This window comes from Apodemus sylvaticus, chromosome 10 (genome assembly GCF_947179515.1).
Source record: "Apodemus sylvaticus chromosome 10, mApoSyl1.1, whole genome shotgun sequence".
Taxonomy (NCBI): domain Eukaryota; kingdom Metazoa; phylum Chordata; class Mammalia; order Rodentia; family Muridae; genus Apodemus; species Apodemus sylvaticus.
The window spans coordinates 91,803,338-91,822,783 of record NC_067481.1 but is presented as its reverse complement, the minus strand read 5'-3'; the positions used below and the strand labels follow the sequence as shown (position 1 = coordinate 91,822,783).

Here is a 19,446-nt window from a genome sequence, read left to right as displayed (position 1 = left end):
GAGGCCTGGACGTTTTCAGCTCGGTATCTCTAGCTGTATCATAAGGGATGCTGGGATTTTTATGGTGGAGTCTTGGGAGAAGGAATCCCATTGGTGTTGTGAAAGGTGGTGTCTCGAAGTTGCACATGTTCAGTGCCTGCATTTGAACTGGATGTTACTGAGGATGGTTTAAGGTAAAGTCGTGTGGCCCCCAAGAAAGTATTAGTAACCCAAGGCCAAATGGGCTGACTAACCACCTCTCGTCACGACTTGCCTCTCCTGAGCCATGGAGTCGTAGAATAAGCAATTGAGAGTGTACGAAATAGTTCTGTTTATTGATTGTAACAGGGTATAAAAGTACAGCATTTCGCAGGCATTCTGGACCTTCTGGGAGGGACATGCAGTGCTGGACTTGAGCAGGGGATGGAGAGGAGGGATAGACCACTGGACAGTGGTTTCCCTTCTGGGCATGTTAAGAGACTTGCTCTATGACCATAGGTTCTAGTGTGGGAGAATCATTAGTCCCTACCTCTGAAAAAAAAAGAATGATATGGGCAATTTGCATCATCTGATATCACCATGCTTAGTAATTCAGTCCTATTCTACATGAGTTAGGTGCTGCCTCTCCCAATCGTTTCATAGTAAGCTCTAATTGTTCCGTTGAACGCTCTTTCTTCCCATCAGAGGAAGAGAAGCAGGCACATTGGCTTGGGAGGCCACCAGAGGATGGTTCACATTTGGCTCAGATTCATCGGGGTCTGCCTGACTTGTAGGCAATGAGTATATGTAGGGGATATGTATTAAGCATAAAACTGTGCACTATTGTTTAAGCTTCAGCAGAGGGGCCTTCCACAGGGCAGCAGCATGAAGAGATGGGCATGCTTCCAAAACAAACTCGGATTTCAGCTCGTCCCTCTCAAGAGGAAGGAGGAAGAGTTGGACAATCAGAGACAGAGCCATGTGGTGCCAGGTTTTGTAGAAAGTCTTCAACAGCGAATTCTTCCAAAGTGTAAAAGGTATTTCTGTCCCAAGAGTTGGTGTGTAAAATTGGAACAAGGGCAGATCAGGGCATTAAGGTGCTTGTCAGTGTCTCTGAGAGCAGGATGGCCAGTGTCCTCAGTTACATGACATTTTGGAACAGCTGTAGAGATCTCATGATGTTGTCATCCTGGGAAGAGAGGAATGGGAGAGAAGAGGGTTAGAGCCATGTGAGGCCCCTGCCGGAGAGCTCAGTAACTCTGAGAAAATCTCAAGAGTGGGGTTCCTCTGCTAAAGGAAATCTGCAGCAGCAACAAACCAGGAACAAGGGCCAGGGGTCTGGCTGGCCACCATCTCAGGGCCAGAGGCACTGTGCTAGCATTTAGGGGAGAAAAATCGCCCCATGGAACAGTGGGCTGCTTCTTTTTAAGATGCTCCATTAATGGGCTATATGAAATGATTTCCAACATCTGTGTGGATTGGTCACAATTCTTCCTGTTTATTTTATTACTGTGACTAATTACACTGACTAATTCTTGGATATTAAACCAACCTTGAAATTTCCCATCCTAGGGCTATGATAGACTGATCAATCAAGCTGAGAAAAGTCCTCTCTTAGTCTCTATTCCTTGAGATTAGCATTGTTTCTCCCTTACATGTTTGGAACAATGCACCACAGAAGCTATTTAAGCTTGTTATTTTCTCTGGGACAAAGATTTAAATTACAATTCAAAGCCTTTGAGACATAGGACTAACATTTTTGTTTCTCTGTGCATTTGTTTTAATAAGCTGTGTTTTGTAGGGAATTTGTACATCTTAACATGAATTGTTAAATTTATTGAAGAATAATCTTTTAATATTAGTAAAACTGATAGTAGATATTATTATTTTTACTTATGATATCAGCAATTTGAGGACTTAATGCTTTTTCTCTTCTTTACTGTCTTGGTAAGCACATATCAATTTTATTAATCTTCCTCAAAGAGATCTCTTGGTTTTGCTCATATTAGTGTTTATCTGTGTTTTATATTTTCTATCACATACTCTTTAAAGTGTATTTGAGACAGAGTTTTTCTGTGTAGCCATGGCTATCCTAGAACTCACTCTGTAGACCAAGGCTAGCCTGGAACTTAAAAGATCTGCCTGCCTCTGTCTCCTGAGTGCTGTGATTAAAGGCATATAGCATCACACATGACTTTCTGATGTATAAAAAATATAGAAGGTGCAAAGTTTTTAAGATTTTAAATACCAAGTACCATACTTCTACATTCTGAAGTAGAATGAAGTATTAAAATATAGTGAAAATATGAAAACGTGTTAAAGTGATATTCAAGGAAATGGACGGTGTGTGTGTGTGTGTGCGTGTTCCACTGAGTTTAATGTTAAGAAAACAGACGTTTGATAGAGAAAATCAAGAGAGACATTGTTCATTGTGAGGATCTGAGGTTTTGTAAGTTGCTGTGTGTTCTGGAGTTGGGTAGCTTGTGCTCAAGCCCAGGCTTCTTACTTCCTGTCTGTTACTAATCCTTGCTATGCCTCAGTTTTCATGTGTATAAAGTGGGGCTGAGTTTAACATCCACCTGTTGTGAGGTGGTGTGATAAAGAAGCTCAGCTTTGGAAGGAATAGCTGTGGAAGGCGACCTGAAAACCTCTCTCATGGGAGAGCCAAGAAAGGTTGCTTCCATTGCGTATGATGTGGGACATTAGCATGATGGAGTTTAAAATCCACCTCTGTCACTCATCGCAGCATTAACCACACCTCTTAGCACTGCAGTGCCTCAGTTTTCTCTTCCTGAAATGGGCATGACAGACATAGCTGCCTAGCCTGTCCACAATGACTAAATATTAAAATATTTCTCACTCCACTGGCAAAGCTGCTGACTCAAGTTTACCCTCCAGATCCTTCCTTCTGGCTTCCTAGGAGCTTACTTGGTATTCTCAGACTACCCAAAGATCTGTCAGCAACTGGGAGAGCATTAAGCTCAGCTGGGGCACCCTAGGACAGTGGCGAAAAGCCAGTTAACAGGGGTCAGAACGGGACTCGTCCTAATTGTTAATTATCTGGAACACTGTCGTGTGAGACATCTGCTTGGAGGGTTTTCATGTGGCTGAAGCTCTTCCTGTGCTAATACAGTCTCTCCTACTCCCCAGCACTGCAGGTTTTGGGGGAGCTTAGACTGTGCTTTTGTGGATTGAGGTGGAGCAGAAACCTTTTAAGTAGATGGAGTAGATTTCCAGTTCCGTGCTTGGCAGGGCACCAGTGCCTGTTTATTCATGAGATTTAACCAAAGCTTGATCCAAGGAACAGCAGAGTCCCCAAAGAGTATGCACAAAGCAATCCTTGGACCTCGGCAGGCCCTGCCTGTATTTTAACCAGAGCTTCAAGGAGTCTGGTTTGCATAAGTAAGTTCTAGCTACCGTGGTCCTGGGCATTTGAATTATGACAATTTCTAGACTCCTCTAGAGTATCTGGGATTGCTGTTTGAAAACACACATTTGGGGGAACTTCAGGCAGGTTTATGCTCACTGGATTGAGAATCTTGCTGAAGGCCTTCCGTTATTCCTCTGTGTCTGAGGAATGAGCACAGCGGAAGCGAATGGGACAGATCCACCTATCCAGCAAGCCTATCTGATGACAACGACTCTGCTGGGCCTTCACATCTTCCAAACCCGTGCTTCTGCTATCTGTTCAGTTCTGCACTGAGAGGTCAGGTAGAGCCACGGAGATGCTAGGCCTCTGAGTCCAGGGCTTGTAGGTGTGTGCAGATTTCAGAGCCTCCCCTCTATACTCTCAACCCCCAGATTCCCTTCCCTAGAACTATTGTGTCCTGAGATCTCTCCTTACCTCCTGACAGGATTCAAGAAATTCGTCTAACGTTACAATGCCATCTTTATTTTTATCCATTTTCTGAAAGACACAATAGAGAGGTCTTTAAAGAACCTGGTATTTCACATTTCAGAACTTTCTCTGTGTTAACCCCAGAATTAGGATTGTCTTTTGCTAGTCAGTTGGTTCCTGGTTATAGTATTATGGTCCTCATGGGCTTCCTTACATCAAAAGGTTGGTCAGAACACTTACATCATTGCTACATTATTATTATGCAGACATCACAACACATAGTAGTCTGTTTCCGTTATTATAACAAAATAACTGAGGCTAGGGGTTGTATAAAGAAAAGAGGTTTATTTATCTTATTGTTCTACAGCAGTGGTTCTCAATCTTCCTAAGCCTGCAACCCTTTAATGCAGTTCCTCATGTTGCTATGACCCCAACCATAAAGTCATTTTTGTTGCTACTTTATAACTTTAATTCTGTTACTGTTATAAATTGTAATGTAAATATTTCGGCAATAGAGGTTTGCCAATGGGGTCACGACACACAGGTTGATAACCACTGTTGTCTCCAAGAACACAACACCAGTTTCTCTCTAGTGAGGGCCTCATGGGGGATGGCATCTTCACAGTGGGCACATGTGGAAGAGGTCACACAGTGAAACAGGAAGCCAGAGAATGAGGAAGGGCCAGACTTGCTCATTTAACTCAGGCGCACGGCAATGACAGCAGTAACGTCTTTGAGGCAGTGTTCCACAGGACCTAGTCACCTCCCCTCAGGCCCCACCATTGAGGGTTCCCTGACCTTAAACATCACCACACGGAGGAACAGGCTTCAAACACCCAAACCATTTCCAGACCCTAACACATGTGTTCTGCACACTTTCTGCTGGCCTTTACCTGGCAGAAAGAACATCAGGAACAACAGGTTCTGGTCCACCTCTGTGCAGATTTTCTGTACAAACTTTCAAGCTATCAGAGAGATCTCTGTTTTCCAAGCTGTAAAGTGGGAGGCTTGGGTTGGAGTGAACTCTGACATTCTTTGGTACTCTCTATTGCTAGACATTTTGTTTTGTTTGTGTTTAGATTAAGTGCAGCTATGAGGGTACCACGTCTGCACGCAGTCATCAACAGCATCCACCCATCCACTACTAGATCAAGGCTGAACTCTCCCACTTAAGGATCTTGCAGTCTGACTTTACCCAGGTTTCCAATTGTATTCCCCTTTGCAGCCCAGACAAACTTGCTCAATCAGTACACAGATGCAATGGATAGTTCTTCTCTTTGCACTCAGCCCATGAAAAGATTTTTATGATATTTACCATTGTAGTTAATAACAGAACACACCCCTGTTCTCTTCTGTAACCCTGGCCTGCTTCTCAGGACCATCTCCTGGCCAATCAGGATAAGCCCGCTCACAGGTGTATACATACCTGGAAGAAGACGTCCACGTGCTGCCTGGGGGTGTCCTCTTTGAGCACGGGATAGGTGTATTTCCCCATCATGTCATAGATGGCTTTGACTATGTCCATCATCTCCTGGAAGGGGACACGGAGGTACATACTGTTGGGACTGTGAGGTCATTATCTCCTTAGGTGACAGAATTTAGGATTTGCTTAGGGTTCCTCTTGTTAGACACAGGGGTTATGAGGACGCTTTGAAGCAGATGAATGGAAGTTGAGTTGAGGGACAAGATGAAACTCCCTCCCCAAGAAAAGGGAGGGCATCCACTCTGCCTTCAGACATCTTGGGCAGGCTGCCTCTTCTTGCTCTGTCCTCAGGGAGGGATAGCATTGGATTCCCCATTTGCAGTTTGAGATAATGAAGCATTCTTCTGACTTAGAGGTAAATGAATGTTTTAGACTAGCCTTAAAAACACCCACATAGGCTCTATTGGCATTTTAAGTTAAGAAAAAAAAACTAGTGCAAGGAGTTGCCTGTCAGCTCTCCGAATTGTCAATCAACACAGCTTGACAGAGAACGGATCACTATGCTATTTGTTTAATGAAAATTCTATATTCCTTTTAAAAAGTTAATCTCTTTGATTAGAGATTAAAAAATCCTCTCAGATTCTGTTTGCTGTTCCCAATTAGGAGAAGGAAGCCAATAGCCAACATACACAGGGTACTTGAGGCTTTCTTTAAGTAGATCATTAATAATTGTAGATGCACCACCAGACTACTTCTCTAAGCAAGAGGTGCTTTCTCTTCATTTATCTATGTTCTTTGGACTTGTGGATATCTATTATATTTTGTTGTTTTATTTTGTTGATTGAATTGTTCTAGCTTTGATGAATTAAAACTCCTCTAGGCTGATGCCTGTGGCTGTTTGACTTGCCCCAACCAGGATTCAGGTTCATTTTCTATTTCTCCTTTCCCGGTCCCAAGACTAACAACTCTCTAAGAAGACTGGCTCCTTTTTTATTTATTTATTTTTATTTTTTTTAACTGGAGAAAGTAGGGTCTGTATGCCAGTGAGGGTCATTTCTCCAGGACACTCCCAACACATAGAACTAGGAAATGGCCTTGCATCCAGATAATTCAGAAGCTGCCACTTGGCTAGCCTTTCACACCCGTGTGGCCATTGAGCACCTTTCTGCTTGAGAACATTTTATTCAAGACCAGACAGAAAAATAATGTTGAATGCTTGGGGTTCTCACTGTCTGCAAGTTTGATTTAAAAAGTCCCAGAATGATAGCTAGGAAGAGGTCTTAGAAAACTACTTACTCACAGTAATGCATCCCCCATTAATTCTGCTATCTAAAGATGTCTGATAGATATGAATGGGGATAATTCGGTCTATGTTGCCCATTATAAAAAGGGAGTCGTTAGTAAGATTATTCAATGGTGTGATAAAAAAAAAATATATACTGAATCAAGGCTGAAGACAAGGAGGCACAAATCCCATCTGAGGCCCTTCTGTAGATGTTTCGTAAAGTAGTATTTGAGTATTTTAATTTAGAATATCATATGTGTAAGCATGGATCTACGAACTTAGCTGTCTATAAAATTGGTGGAATGCTATGATAGTGCTTTATAAATTGATTTTTTGTTTTATTTTGTTTTGCTTTGTTTTGTTTGAGCCAGTGTTCCTCTGTGTAGCTCTGGTTGTCCTGGAATTTGCTCTGTAGCCCAGGTTGGCCTCAAGATCTACCTGCCTTTGCTTCCTGAGTGCTGGGATTTAAGGGGTGCACCACCAGCTATAAAGTGATTTTAAATACATGACATTATACACTCTTGTTAATCTTCTGTGGTTTTAAGTGGTCACCTTCTATTTAATGAGTTTTTTGAAATCTGGGCTGTGAAGATGCCTCAGTAGTTAAGAACATGTTCTGCTCTTACGGGGTTCTGTTCCCAGCTCCATGTTGGGTGGCTCACAATTGCCTGTAACTCCAGCTCCAGGATAGCATATGCTTGTCTGCTGTCCTCTTTAAAGACATTCGGGTTGCTTGCAATCTGGGGGCTATTCAGATAAAGGTACTATGCAAGTCTCATGTAGGTATTTATGAATTGACATATTTTCATTTCTCTTAGGTAAATGTGTAGGGCTGGGATTTCTGGGCCATACCTTAGTTGAATGCTAACCTTATTTAAGATGCTAAAATGTTTCCTAAGCAGTGAGGATTACACTGTTTCCCATGAGCAGTGTGTAAGAGTTTCTCTAACTGTTCTGCATCCTTGCTTAGAGTTGGAATTGTTGGCCTTTTCATTTGTGACCACTGTAGTACATTCATAATTATTGTGTGTTATAGCTTAAAAGTCTGTACTTCCTTGAACATTATGCACATGGAGTCATTTCCCCCATCTATTGTCCACTTACTAATATTTTCTGAATTATCTATTTAACTTTAAAAAATCTATTTAAAGATTTTGTTGCATTATTGTTTTTGCAAACATTTATTTTGTGCGTTGGGACGTGTGTGTCACAGTACATGAGTAGAAGGCAGAGGTCAGGGGTCAGTCGGGTCAGTCAGGAGTCAGTCAGGGGTCAGTCAGGGGTCAGTCAGGGGTCAGTGGTTTCCTACTAGCATGTAGGTTCAGGTCATCAGACTTGGCAGCATGTGCCTTTACCGACCGAGCAATCTTGGTGGCCCCTTACTACCTACTTTTAGCGGACTTGTTATTTTCTTATAAAATTATCAACATTTCTTACGTATTTGGGCCTCAGTCTTCTGTCATATAATAATAATTTACAAGACATTTCTCCAATCCATGGCTCTCATTTCCCTTTTCTTTTGAGAACAGAAAATTGTAACCTTGATGAAGAAAAACATGAGATTTTCCTTCATGATCTCTTCTTCCTTGCCCTAAGATATTCTTTCCTACTCTGTACTGGTGAGGATGTCTCTTCCACGCACTCTTTACTACAATGGCCTTTGCTCTTGGGTGTGCATGTATATCAGCTTCATGCTAATGTTTGCCTTTGCCATGAAGTAAAGGTGAAGATACTTGTTTGTTTTCATATAGAGTTGGCTCAGAACAATTGTTCAAGACATTGCTGTATTCTCTTTGGTTTCAGTTATCTTTTTTGAGATGACAATATGGACAAGTCTATTTATGGAAGGGGATCAAACCTAGGGTCTTACACTTGCTAGGCAAGTGCTGTGCAGCTGAGCCACAGGCCCAGGCCCCCTTTGGACCATCCATCTTGATCTGGTAAGCTGTGTGCTTACCACAACGCCAAGTCTCCACAGCAGTCATCACTACACGTTCACATCACTCTTGGGATGAGGTAGCTTCGGGCCTCTGCCTTGTTCATCTTGGTTGTTGTGGTTCTTGCATTTGCATTTACATTTTAGATCAATTTGTCAGATTCTATAAAGGTCTGTTGTGTATTTTGGTTGAGACTACACTGAATCTACAAGCTGATTTTTTGAGAATCTCCATTCTAACATTGTTGGTCAGTCACACAGAGGAGCATGGCTCTCATGTTTACTTAGGTCTTAATTTCCATCAAAGATTTGTGGTTTTGTATGTATAAGTCATATCAATTTTGTTGAATTTATCAAAAAATTTTGTGCATATGGACACTATCATGAATAGAATTGTTTTAAATATAGCAAGTGCGTGTGCACGTGCGTATACACACACACACACACACACACACACACACACACACACACACACATTGTTTTTCTGCATGCAGCAGAGGACTGCCGGGTCTGTGTTCTTTCAGAGATGATGCACCTAACCCTCAAGAGACTGGAGGCCCCAGGGAGTTTAAGGGTCAGGTGGGATGGGGGGTAGGGACATCCTGTGGAGACAGGGGGGTGGGGAGGAGGTATGAGATGTGGAACAGTCAGAGGGTGGCTGGGGGTGGGAATAAAATATGGAGTGTAAAAAAGTAAATAAATTTAAAATATATATATATAGAATTTACATCTGGTTACCTTGATAAATAAGTTCATGATTCTTTCTAGTAGGTGTTTTTGGTATTCCTTTGTAGATTCTTTGAGATTTCTATGAATTGTTTTCTATGAATTTAAGCTTATTACAGATAAAACTTTATTTTTTCTTACCTCAGTTTCCCTGTTTCATTCTTGACCTTGAGGGAGAGTACACAGTATTCACTATTAAGCAGATATTAGCTGTAGGATTCTTAAAACTAGTTATCAGATACTAGGCTGAGAAAAGGATCTCCTATTCTTCATTTGTTAAAAACTTTACTGTGAGTGGGTAGTGATTTTATCAAGTGCTTTTTCTGCATTTATTGAGTCTATATAGTTTTTCTTTTTGTTGTGTAAATACAGTGAATGACATGGATGCTTTCGTGTTAAACCAACCTTGCATTCCTGGAATAAACTTTGCTTGGTTACACTACACTGTATTTTTTACTGTATTGATGGATTTGTTTTGACGGGCTTTTTGCATATGTCATTATGAGAAATAACAGTGATTGTCTTCTCCATAAGACCTTTTTTTGACTTCAAGTTTCGTAATGGGGTATGGTTGGATTTACAAAAAAAGGGGGGGAGTTCCTTGTGCCTCAGCTTTGTAGGTTTGTATTTAGAAGTCATCAGAAAATCATCTGAGGAGCTGGAATTTTTCTGGAATTTTTAATGTGAATTTTATTTCTCTTAGTGACAAAGAGCTACTCAAATTTGCCTGCTGTCTTTGAACCACCTTCAGTAGTTAGTGTTTCCTGAAAACTCTGCTGTATACTCCAGCTCCCAGGAGGCAGAGTGGACTCTCTACCCTAGTCTTCCGCCATCTAAACCCAACAAACTTTCAGGCAGAAGCCTTTCATCTTTTCTTCTATACCTAGCCTGCAGCCACCAGCAAGCCTCTTTGTTTGGAGGGCATTTGGAACCCCGTCTTCCTTGAGAACCCCTCTGGTGGCTGTCCCTTCCTTCTGGGTCACTTTTCCTGACTTTGGGGGCGACTTTCCCCTGGTATGACAATACTGCCTGAGATAGCCCCTTGCTGACTCTTACCAGAACATCTCCCTACCATTTTACATTTTGCTGTGATTGCCCATCCCACTCCACTGCCCCATGACAGTCAGACGTAGGCTGATTGTTCCCCATTTTGTCTCCAGTGACCAGGAAATGGAATGAATTCTCAAATCTGCATTGAACAGTTGCGTCTGGCTGAATAGGGAACATGAGTGTGTATACACTCTGAGTGTGAGTGCTCCCTTGATGTGAGGAGAACCTTGCAATATTGAGGTGAAGGTCAGAGGTGATCTTCAGAGCTCCGGGCACCATTCCTGAGATACAAGAGCTCAGCAAGATGATACCTCAAATGTTTTCACCAAGCCCTATGGTGCACACAGCAGACACCCAGGTGATTTGATTGACAGCCCATGCATGATGATAACACTGGCTGCACACATGCACAAAGGCTCTGAGTGAAGCGGTGAAGATTCTGATATTCTGGGTTTCTTTTCATTTGTTTTTTTTTTTCATTTTGTTTTGTTTTGTGGTTGTGGTGGTTGCTTTCTGAGGCACCTGCCCACCACCCCACATTTTCCCCTTCTTTGGTTTTATTAGACAGAATGGACTGTGGGGAATGGGATCTGACAGGTGTCACCTCTGTCTTAAAGAGCTCTCTGCTCTCTTCTGGGCATTCCTTTCAGCCTTCCAGGCTCAGATTTCCAGGCTTTAGTGTGGGGCTGCTACTCAGGGGAAATGCAGGTTCCCTGAGAAGAAGACTCTTTACCCGGAAGCAAGACAATCTCAGCCCATCCCACCTGTGTGAGCTTGTGAGGAATGACTTAACAGCTTCCTGAGTCTTAGGGTGGGGCTGGGCGGGGGACAGCAGGGCAGGGCAGGGCAGGGCAGGGCAGGGCAGGGCAGGGGACAGCAGCAGTGGGATCTTCACTTAGCTAGGGATGGACTTGCTCTCACTCTGACAATGTTTTCCCAGGTCTGGGGTTGCTTTTGATTGCAGAGCTTCCACTGTGTTCGTCTCATGTTTCCTGCTCTCAGCCCACTTACCTCTTTGTTTATGTAGCCGTCTTTATTGATGTCATACAAATTAAATGTCCACCTTAGTTTTTCATGGACCGTCCCTCTTAGTAATATCGACAGAGCAGTCACAAAGTCCTAAGAAGTGGAGAAGGAGGGCCTCACGTTAATCCTTGCGTGGCTGGAGAGAAGCCTGGATTCCAGGCTGCACAGTGATACATTTACAAAATGGCACCTCCCACATGCTCTTGTTAGCCAGATGGAAATGGCCAGTCCCCGTCTGGGAGAGGCCCAGTCCTATCTTCCACTCCCTATACCCACACTGTCGCAGTTTCTGATGCCCGCTGAGGACGACTTGAGCTCTGGGCGTGTGGACACCTCTCGGCATCAATTCAGCCTTCCTGGCTGATCCTAACCCGTGGCTGCCACGGTTGCTCACATCTGAGGGCCAGCACATTCCAGGGGATAGGCGCACAGGCTGAGGAAACATGCTGCCTGTGTTCAAGCCCTCCCCGGCCTCTCTCTCTCTCTCTCTCTCTCTCTCTCTCTCTCTCTCTCTCTCTCTCTCTCTCTCTCTCTCTCTTGGATAAGCTGTGCAGTCTCTGCCTCACTTTCTCCTTTTGTAAAATGATAATAAATAATAATCCGACCATGCCCTGTGAGCACCACTACAAAAGTTAAGTAGATTAACAAATACAGACTGCTAGGTCCAGAGGTTACCCTTCAGCATAGGGAGCACAGGGCAGGTCTGAGGCCCTCTGTCTCTACCACCCCCACGCCCAGGGTCTAGATGACAAGGAAAGTGTCTTCTCTGACTTCAGGTGCTGTTTGTTAAATGAATCAAGTTTCTTGTCTTAACTGAAGACATTTGATAATTAACTCTTTTCGTCAGGACCTTCATATTTGGAAGGAGAGGCAGTGTGGAACCAGGGGACCCCGCAGACTGGACCCACAATACCATACCTCGAACTTTACAGAGCCTGTCTGGGTGGTGTCGAAGGCATTGAAGAGGTAATGCGCATACGTGCTGGCATCTGCAAAGTAGAGGGGAGAGCAGGTGAGTGGGGGTGACTGGGCAAGGTTCCACAGAGGGCAGAGGCAGCAGGGTTGGGGCCAGAGAGAGGAGAGGGAGGACGGACTGGGACCTATTTGCTCAGCCCCTGGAGTTTAGGTGAGAAGTTAGTTCTAGCAAAAGGTTAGATAGGTTCATGTCTCCCTCTCCACGGTGTCCCCTGCCCTGTTTCTCTGTGTGACTTGCTCCTCTGGGTGTGTGTGTGTGTGTGTGTAACTGAATTGAGATGTCCTGAGCAGGGCTCCTTGCCATGGCATGGGTACTCACTCGTGAGGAGAGACCTGAACTTGGGTGAAAGCTGTTTCCATATAACTGTGTCTATAGACATCTAACGCAACACCTTAGAGCGTCCATTCCTCATCTCTGCAGAGTAGGATGTAGCAAGACCTGACTCTTGAAACACGTGGAGAAAGATGTCAATCTGGAGCCTTCCCTGCCACACGGTGAAAACTGTTTCTGAGGTGTTCATAAACTGGGAGTCAGGTGCTAGCATGAAATGAAGCTACTTCTTCCCAACACAGAGAAGTTCTACACTGGATCCCACACCAGGGAGATCGATGCCCGTGCACTGCTGTAAAGGCCCACAATAGATAGGGCCCAAGAAGGAGGTGGGACGCTTGAGTCTTTATTTTGTTAGGACCCAGAAGAGGTATTCTGCACTGTCCAGGTGACATCTGTGGACAGGTGACACAAGAAGGCCACAGGAGGAAGGATACCCTGATATGTGAAGCTTCTCCTAACTGGGCAGCTGGTGGGGGTCCGGTGCCCTCATTAACCTGACTTTGTAAATAAGTACAACTTTATGCTGCCCAACGTTTATTTTGTTCAGTGATTTTTATGATCTGTAGTATTTACTAATGTTGTTTCCCAATTTTCAACCTGTCTTAGCTTTTAAGGAACCAAGGTGACAGAGTGTTTGTCCCACATGCTTTTCTATTCCTGGGCTGCCACATTCAAGTTGCGTGGTCGTTAGTAAATTGCTTAATGTTTCTGAAACTCAATTGTTCCTTCTGGGGTCTTGATGCCTGCTTCCTAAAGCTGTTATGAGACTTTCTGATACTGCAATATCCATTCTCCCCTAGAGTGGGTCCAGTTTTGTTTGTCAAGGAGATTTGTATTTTTAGTAAGGAAAAAAAACTCTTGCCATTAATTCTCCTCTGACCCCAAAGAAGACAAAGATAAAGAACAGAGGGGTTGAGGAAGGGAAGGCTGACCACTTGAGAGGACGCTGGGAGGGTATTTTTCCAAGGATATACTCACCCCCATGAGGGAAAAACTGAGCGTAGATCTGTTTGAATGTCTCTTCATTGACCACACCACTGGGGCACTCCTGTATATGGAGAGAGAGAGAGAGAGAGAGAGAGAGAGAGAGAGAGAGAGAGAGAGAGAGAGAGAGAGAGAAGTGTCTGGGAGCCTGTACCAGAGGCAAAGACTGAGCAGGTTCCTCATGCCCTCTCCTGGGCACAGAACTTGTGGGAGACACTTCTGTACTGGGTATCTTCAGGGGGGCTTTGAGGTAACCCTATCATGAAAAGCTGGTTTGCAAGAGAGGGGGAGTCATCACAGAATAGGGACTGGGCTGGGAGAGCCTTGGCTTTAGGGCTAGAAAGGTCTGGGTTTGGATCCTGGTGAAGCCTGCTGTAAGGTTTTTGACTTTGTCCAAGGTGGCCTGTGATCTTGAACACACTTACCCGTGGAATGTGGTTTACAGTTCCCTCGATCTTAGGTGGTCATGAGACTATGGTAGATGTCAAGATAACAAGTAGAATTTCTTCTATTTTCTGGTCCCCTCTCAGCCAAGTGCCCAATTGGGCAACAACCTCCCAGGGCCTTGGTCCAGCTCAGCTGGCCACTGCTAACATGGTCTCTTCAGCGTTAGAAAGAAGAACACCTGCCGGGCGGTGGTGGCGCATGCCTGTAATCCCAGCACTTGGGAGGCAGAGGCAGGCAGATTTCTGAGTTTGAGGCCAGCCTGGTCTACAGAGTGAGTTCCAGGACAGCCAGGGCTACACAGAGAAACCCTGTCTTGGAAAAACCAAATCAAAAAAAAAAAAAAAAAAAAAAAAAAAAAAAGGAAAGAAGAACACCCATCAGACACGTGGCTGACATAGCCAAGCTGCAGGACAACTGACCAAGCTCCCCTGGAGGCTGTGCCGGAGGGAGGTAGCCAGAACAGCTCTTCTGCTCAACCCCACACAGTGATTTGGGAATATGAATGTTTGAAGTTTGAAACCCACACTCCATATCCAGGCTGGGCTATGAGAGCTCTCAAAGCATCCAAGAAGACAGCGGTGGCCTCAGGTATGTGTCAGTTTTGAACTCCCTTCCTTCCACACTCCTTTGCACACAGAAAAAGAAGGTCACAGCAGTAGGACAGGAACGTTGGTCCCACTGTCCTAACTGCCCGGAGGAATGAACACAGTGACTTTTGGGTTTATATGCCAGTCTTTGCAGGCCTCATTAGCAAGAATCAGTATAGCTCAATCCCAATGCTCTTTGGACACCAGACAGAGGTGTGGCATTTCCCTGCAGTGGGTGAAGCTCCTGACTGCTGAAGCCTTGCTTCCTGTCAGCTTACTTCCTCATCAGTCACTGCGGGTTCATAGCAGTGACCTTCCTGAATCTCTGCACTCTGGGAACCTCCTTGGCATGGGAAAAGCTTACTCAAGTGGCAGAAATCACAGCGGGTTTCTGAGCATCGGGGGTGGGGTGGGGGTGGGGGGCGAGTCTTACATTTTTGAATCCCCGGTAAAGAACTTGCAGTTCTCTCTTGGTGAAGTTCGTCTGTGCCTCAAGCTGCTCCAGTCCCTCAGGCCGATGGCAAACCATGGTCATCTCTAGCTCATCCTCGATCTTGTCTGGAAGCAGAGGGGATGGCATCAGAACGCGACCTCCTTGGCCTCGGTTGGACCATATAGTCTGAGCTGTTCATAGAGTGACGCTGGGAACCAGGACTTTGGGTTTGGATTGGGTCACACTGCAGGTGGCCCTGGGCCTTGAACCCCACTCCCCTGCTCACTCAGTCTGTTTCACAATCTGTCCGCTGTGTTACTCTAGATGTGCCAGACAGCAAAGGGGAGGGGCCGTGAGCCTCTCAAATAGGGAGCTGAGAGTAGAAGTGTTCAGAATACAGCCACACAAAAACCATCTCTTTCAAGTGACCTTTGCATATTCAAACTGATGCTCACTGACACTTCTCTCTATGCAGAGACACAGGTAACTGAGCAGGACAAGACCTTCCAAATAGTAAAGGGAAGAAATTGTAACTATTATCAAAAAAGGGTGACATTTCACCATGTGGGCTAGCAAGGGAGACACTAGGGAGACTTAGTAGGAAGTTCAGATTATGCTATGTTAAATATGACTTTAAAGAATCTGAATATATTTTACACAGTATTGTTCTATAATATCTGCTAGGTCTCCGTAAGTACTAGGGAAGTGACTTCAATGTGAGCATCTTCACATAAAGATTTCCAGGGCATTTGAAAGGCTCTGTAAACAGTCATAGAGAGCAGGGCTTCAACCTCCCGAGTGTGCTGAAATGGTGTCTAATGGTACACCGTTTGTTTGCAAAGTGGCTGTCAGCTGGATCTACTTATCTTCCTTCGAAGCAACTCAAAGTTCATCCATCAGTGGTGCTTCCAGGATCTTAGCCCCACACAGGGATAAAGTGAGTACGCACTTTCTGTGGGCCCTGCCAGAATACTTTCTGTAAATCTATTCCAGGCAAGGATCGTTTACCATCTACCCTACTCTGCCTTGTTGTCACACAGACATCAGCAAATCCATTTATTGAATGATTCCAACTTCCGCCTTGTGAAAACCAGGGCGAGCTGAGCAGGCTGCTGGGAACACGAGAACCACAGGGCACCATGGGAAGTCAGAGAGGAGGCAGGCTGGGTTTGCATCACAGAACCAGGTGAACAGGTGCAGAGAGACTGTAGGCATTCTGTAGGTGGGGTTGGGCTCTTTGAACCAGATTTCCTCTGCTACCATGACACTTAAATCCCAACTCAAAACAAATGCATCAAAATTTATATCTTGAGCAGAATCCCAATGGTAATGGATGTTACAGTAAAGCCTCAATAATGCGGCAGCCAAGCCTAATTGTTATCTTTCTTGCTTGCTGGGTAGGACACATCACCTAATCCTTCTGGGATGATTCAATGATCTAATGATTCAATATAAATAAGATGGTCTGTTTATGTTACATTGTGGCAAGTGGCCAATTTCCTCACAACTCTTACAAAGATTTTATTTGTTGTTAGGTTTGTAGCTAATGAGTTAAGTACCAATTACCTAAATGCAGCCGGTTTCTGTGTAAATCAAAGGGTCAGTTTCCAGAAAGAAAAGCAAAGGGGGGGGAGGTGCACATAGGTATAATGCGGGAAGCTCACAGTGTCTCATGGGATCTCAAACTCATCCTAAGAAATCAGTTGCTGGTTAGTCTCAGCACAAAGATGCATGCGTCTTTAACTGTGTATATTCTGAAGAAACTTGAGAGGGGCTGTAGAGGCTTATAATATACCCCGCATATCCCCCTCCCCAAGGATCCACTGGGGAATGGCCAGGTAGCCCTAGTAAAGGAAGAAGAGTTAGAATATAATTATTAAACTATAAATAAGGAAATGGAAAACTATATTTTGGAAAGAGATGATTTGCTTTTGAAGGGCTCTACCTACAAATATTTATCTGACCCAGAAGAAAAAAAAAGATGTTTTTATGTGTGTGTGTTAAGTGTGTGGTGTGGTGCTATTTCTTAATTTCCTGTGCTTGATTCCTTGTAAGCTCAGGGAATTATAAACTTTCTTTGCAGAAGTTTAAAGTAATTTTTTTTTCAATTTGGAACCAGCATTCACTTCCCATCACCTGGTTTAAAAAGTACTAATTAGCTCGACACTAACTATTAAACTTTATATAGACGAGGAGTCACTTCTTACTAGCTAGAGATAGACTTGCTATCTGGGAGTCAGGATTGAGTTCCAGGTTAAAGAGATTGTGCAGACTATCTTAGACGGGGATGTTACAGTAAAGAGAGAGAGAGAGAGAGACCCTTGAACCACAGGGCAGCGGCCTCCTTTGCCCTAGACTGTGTCCTCTTCAGGCTAGAGGACCCTTCCCCCACCTGCCTCAGTCTTCAAACGGTGGGGGCTTCCTCCTGTTCTGTTCTTGTGAGTTTTCAATGTCAAATGCTGCTTGCTGCTATTATTTTCATTATTAAAGATAATGATGAACTAACTATTAAGTCAGACAGAGTTTGGATCAAAGCTAACCTTAAGGTTAATGCTATGGGAAGTTCTGTGGGATAACAATCAATGAGATTACTTTCTCTTTGTAATGTTCTTTTAGAACTGCTTTCATGTGACTCTGTGGATGGTGGGGGTGAGGGGTCTGGTGCCCTCCCCACTTGATATTTAGAAGTCAGTTGCCTTAATAGAAAAGGTAATTTTCCAACTACAAGTGACTCGCAGGGTGATGAATGTCTACCACTAGAGGAGAATGTGAGCCAGAAAGAGAAATTATACAGGATAATACAGCGGAGAGTCCCAGATAAAACCATGCATGATTCAGAATAATTTTTAAAAAACACTTTAGGGTTTCAGGTTATTTATGTTATAGGATGGATGAAAACTTTAGACCCTCTTAGAAAAATCATTCTGTATCAAGCCCCCTATAGTGCCAGTTAGTTCTGTATCTTTTGAACAGAGTCCATGCGAATATCTTCTGTTGTCATTCTTACCCAAGCTCTGCCACTAACTGCTTTTATCTGAGGCTTGGGTCACATAAGGCCAACAGTGACTGGCTGGACCTTAATTCCAGCCAGTCCAAGGGTGTTCTGTCAAACTCGGCTTCCCTGTATCCCCATGGTGGCTGCATTGGAGCACAGATGGTAAGCTGGTTTGTGACAAGCCTTGAGGCACGTCTGCTCCTAAGAAGCATCATGCCTGTGTACAAGTCAGGTCCACAGATTGTGATTAGTAAGGACCCGCATCTGGGGGTACATGCCATGGAAGTATCTGTGACAAAAGCCATGACCCAAAACTATGACCATCTCCCTGGCTTAAAAAACAGTTTCTCTTGTGTGTGTGTGTGTGTGTGTGTGTGTGTGTGTGTGTGCATGTGTGTGTGTGTGTGTGTGTGTGTGTGTGAGTGCACATACACATGTAAACTCATTCCTGTTGGGCAGAGGCAGGATCTGGGCTGTACTTTATACACACCCACCCACCCACCCAGCCATCTATTCCATTTTGAGGTTGCGAACTTGAGATCCTCCAAAGAGAGGTTTTGTAAGAAATACATAGAAGCTCCTATTTTATATGAAACAAATAAAATAATTTTAAACTAGTTGCCAATGTTTATAGAAAAGAAATCCACAACCAAGTTTGTATTTCATATTTCTCTTGGAAAATCTTGAGTCTCAAATTCCCACCAGGGCATCATCTGCTAGAACTGAGCAGGGGCTTGATATTCTGTGGAGCTAGAGTCATTAGGGCCTCCCTCTTTCTGAGACAGTGTATCTCTATGTATTCCTTGTAGTCCAGTCTGTAGGCTAGGTTGGCTCTGAACTCACAGAAATACCTGCCTCTGCGCCCTTAGTGCTGGGATTAAAAGTGTGCACCACCACGCCTGGCTTCTCTTTGGGCTCTTTTAACACATATAAGCTGTCTTCTGGTTTGGGGGCCATTGAATGTGGGTCATCATGCAAACCCCCTTTGTCTCCCCACCCCCTGTCTCATCCACACAGCCTGTTCTCTCACAGTCTGCCTATTTAAAGTTTCCACTCTGTCTCACAAAGAATGTGACATGGATCATAGGAACTAAATAATAGAATAGAAACAGAAAAGGAAAAACAGGCTTCAGAAAATGCTGATGTGATTGGAGGTCCGGACCTCCTTGGGGGAGAGGAGGAGAACAGAGATATTTTGGTCATTTGTTCTGAACAGTTAATTTACTTAACCTCCATGTCAGTGAATGCTCTGAGCTTTATCTTATAGTTGTCCAATTAGCATGGAAGGAAAAAAAATATGAGTCTCTTAGGAGGAGCCAAGCTTTCCTTAAACCTCAGTCCAAAGAGAAATACCTCTAGCTATTTCTACATAGACTTGAGTTTGTTAACAAGGGGCACAAAAAATCTGGTGAATGAGAAAACTAATTGCAGAATATATTCTTGATTGGG

General features: G+C 44.0%; 1 protein-coding gene across 1 annotated transcript in view; it reads right to left on the bottom strand.

Annotated features, from left to right (window-relative positions):
* Positions 1-330: 330 nt before the first annotated feature.
* Positions 331-19,446, bottom strand: part of Kcnip1 (potassium voltage-gated channel interacting protein 1) — a 215,257-nt gene continuing 196,141 nt past the window's right edge. The window contains exons 2-8 of the mRNA XM_052196684.1: positions 15,003-15,127; positions 13,530-13,599; positions 12,161-12,231; positions 11,228-11,335; positions 5,223-5,327; positions 3,803-3,865; positions 331-1,147 (exon numbers count right to left, since the gene is read on the bottom strand). Coding sequence (XP_052052644.1) covers positions 1,100-1,147; positions 3,803-3,865; positions 5,223-5,327; positions 11,228-11,335; positions 12,161-12,231; positions 13,530-13,599; positions 15,003-15,127 — 590 coding nt within the window. The 3' untranslated portion in view covers positions 331-1,099. The remainder of the gene's footprint in view (positions 1,148-3,802; positions 3,866-5,222; positions 5,328-11,227; positions 11,336-12,160; positions 12,232-13,529; positions 13,600-15,002; positions 15,128-19,446) is intronic.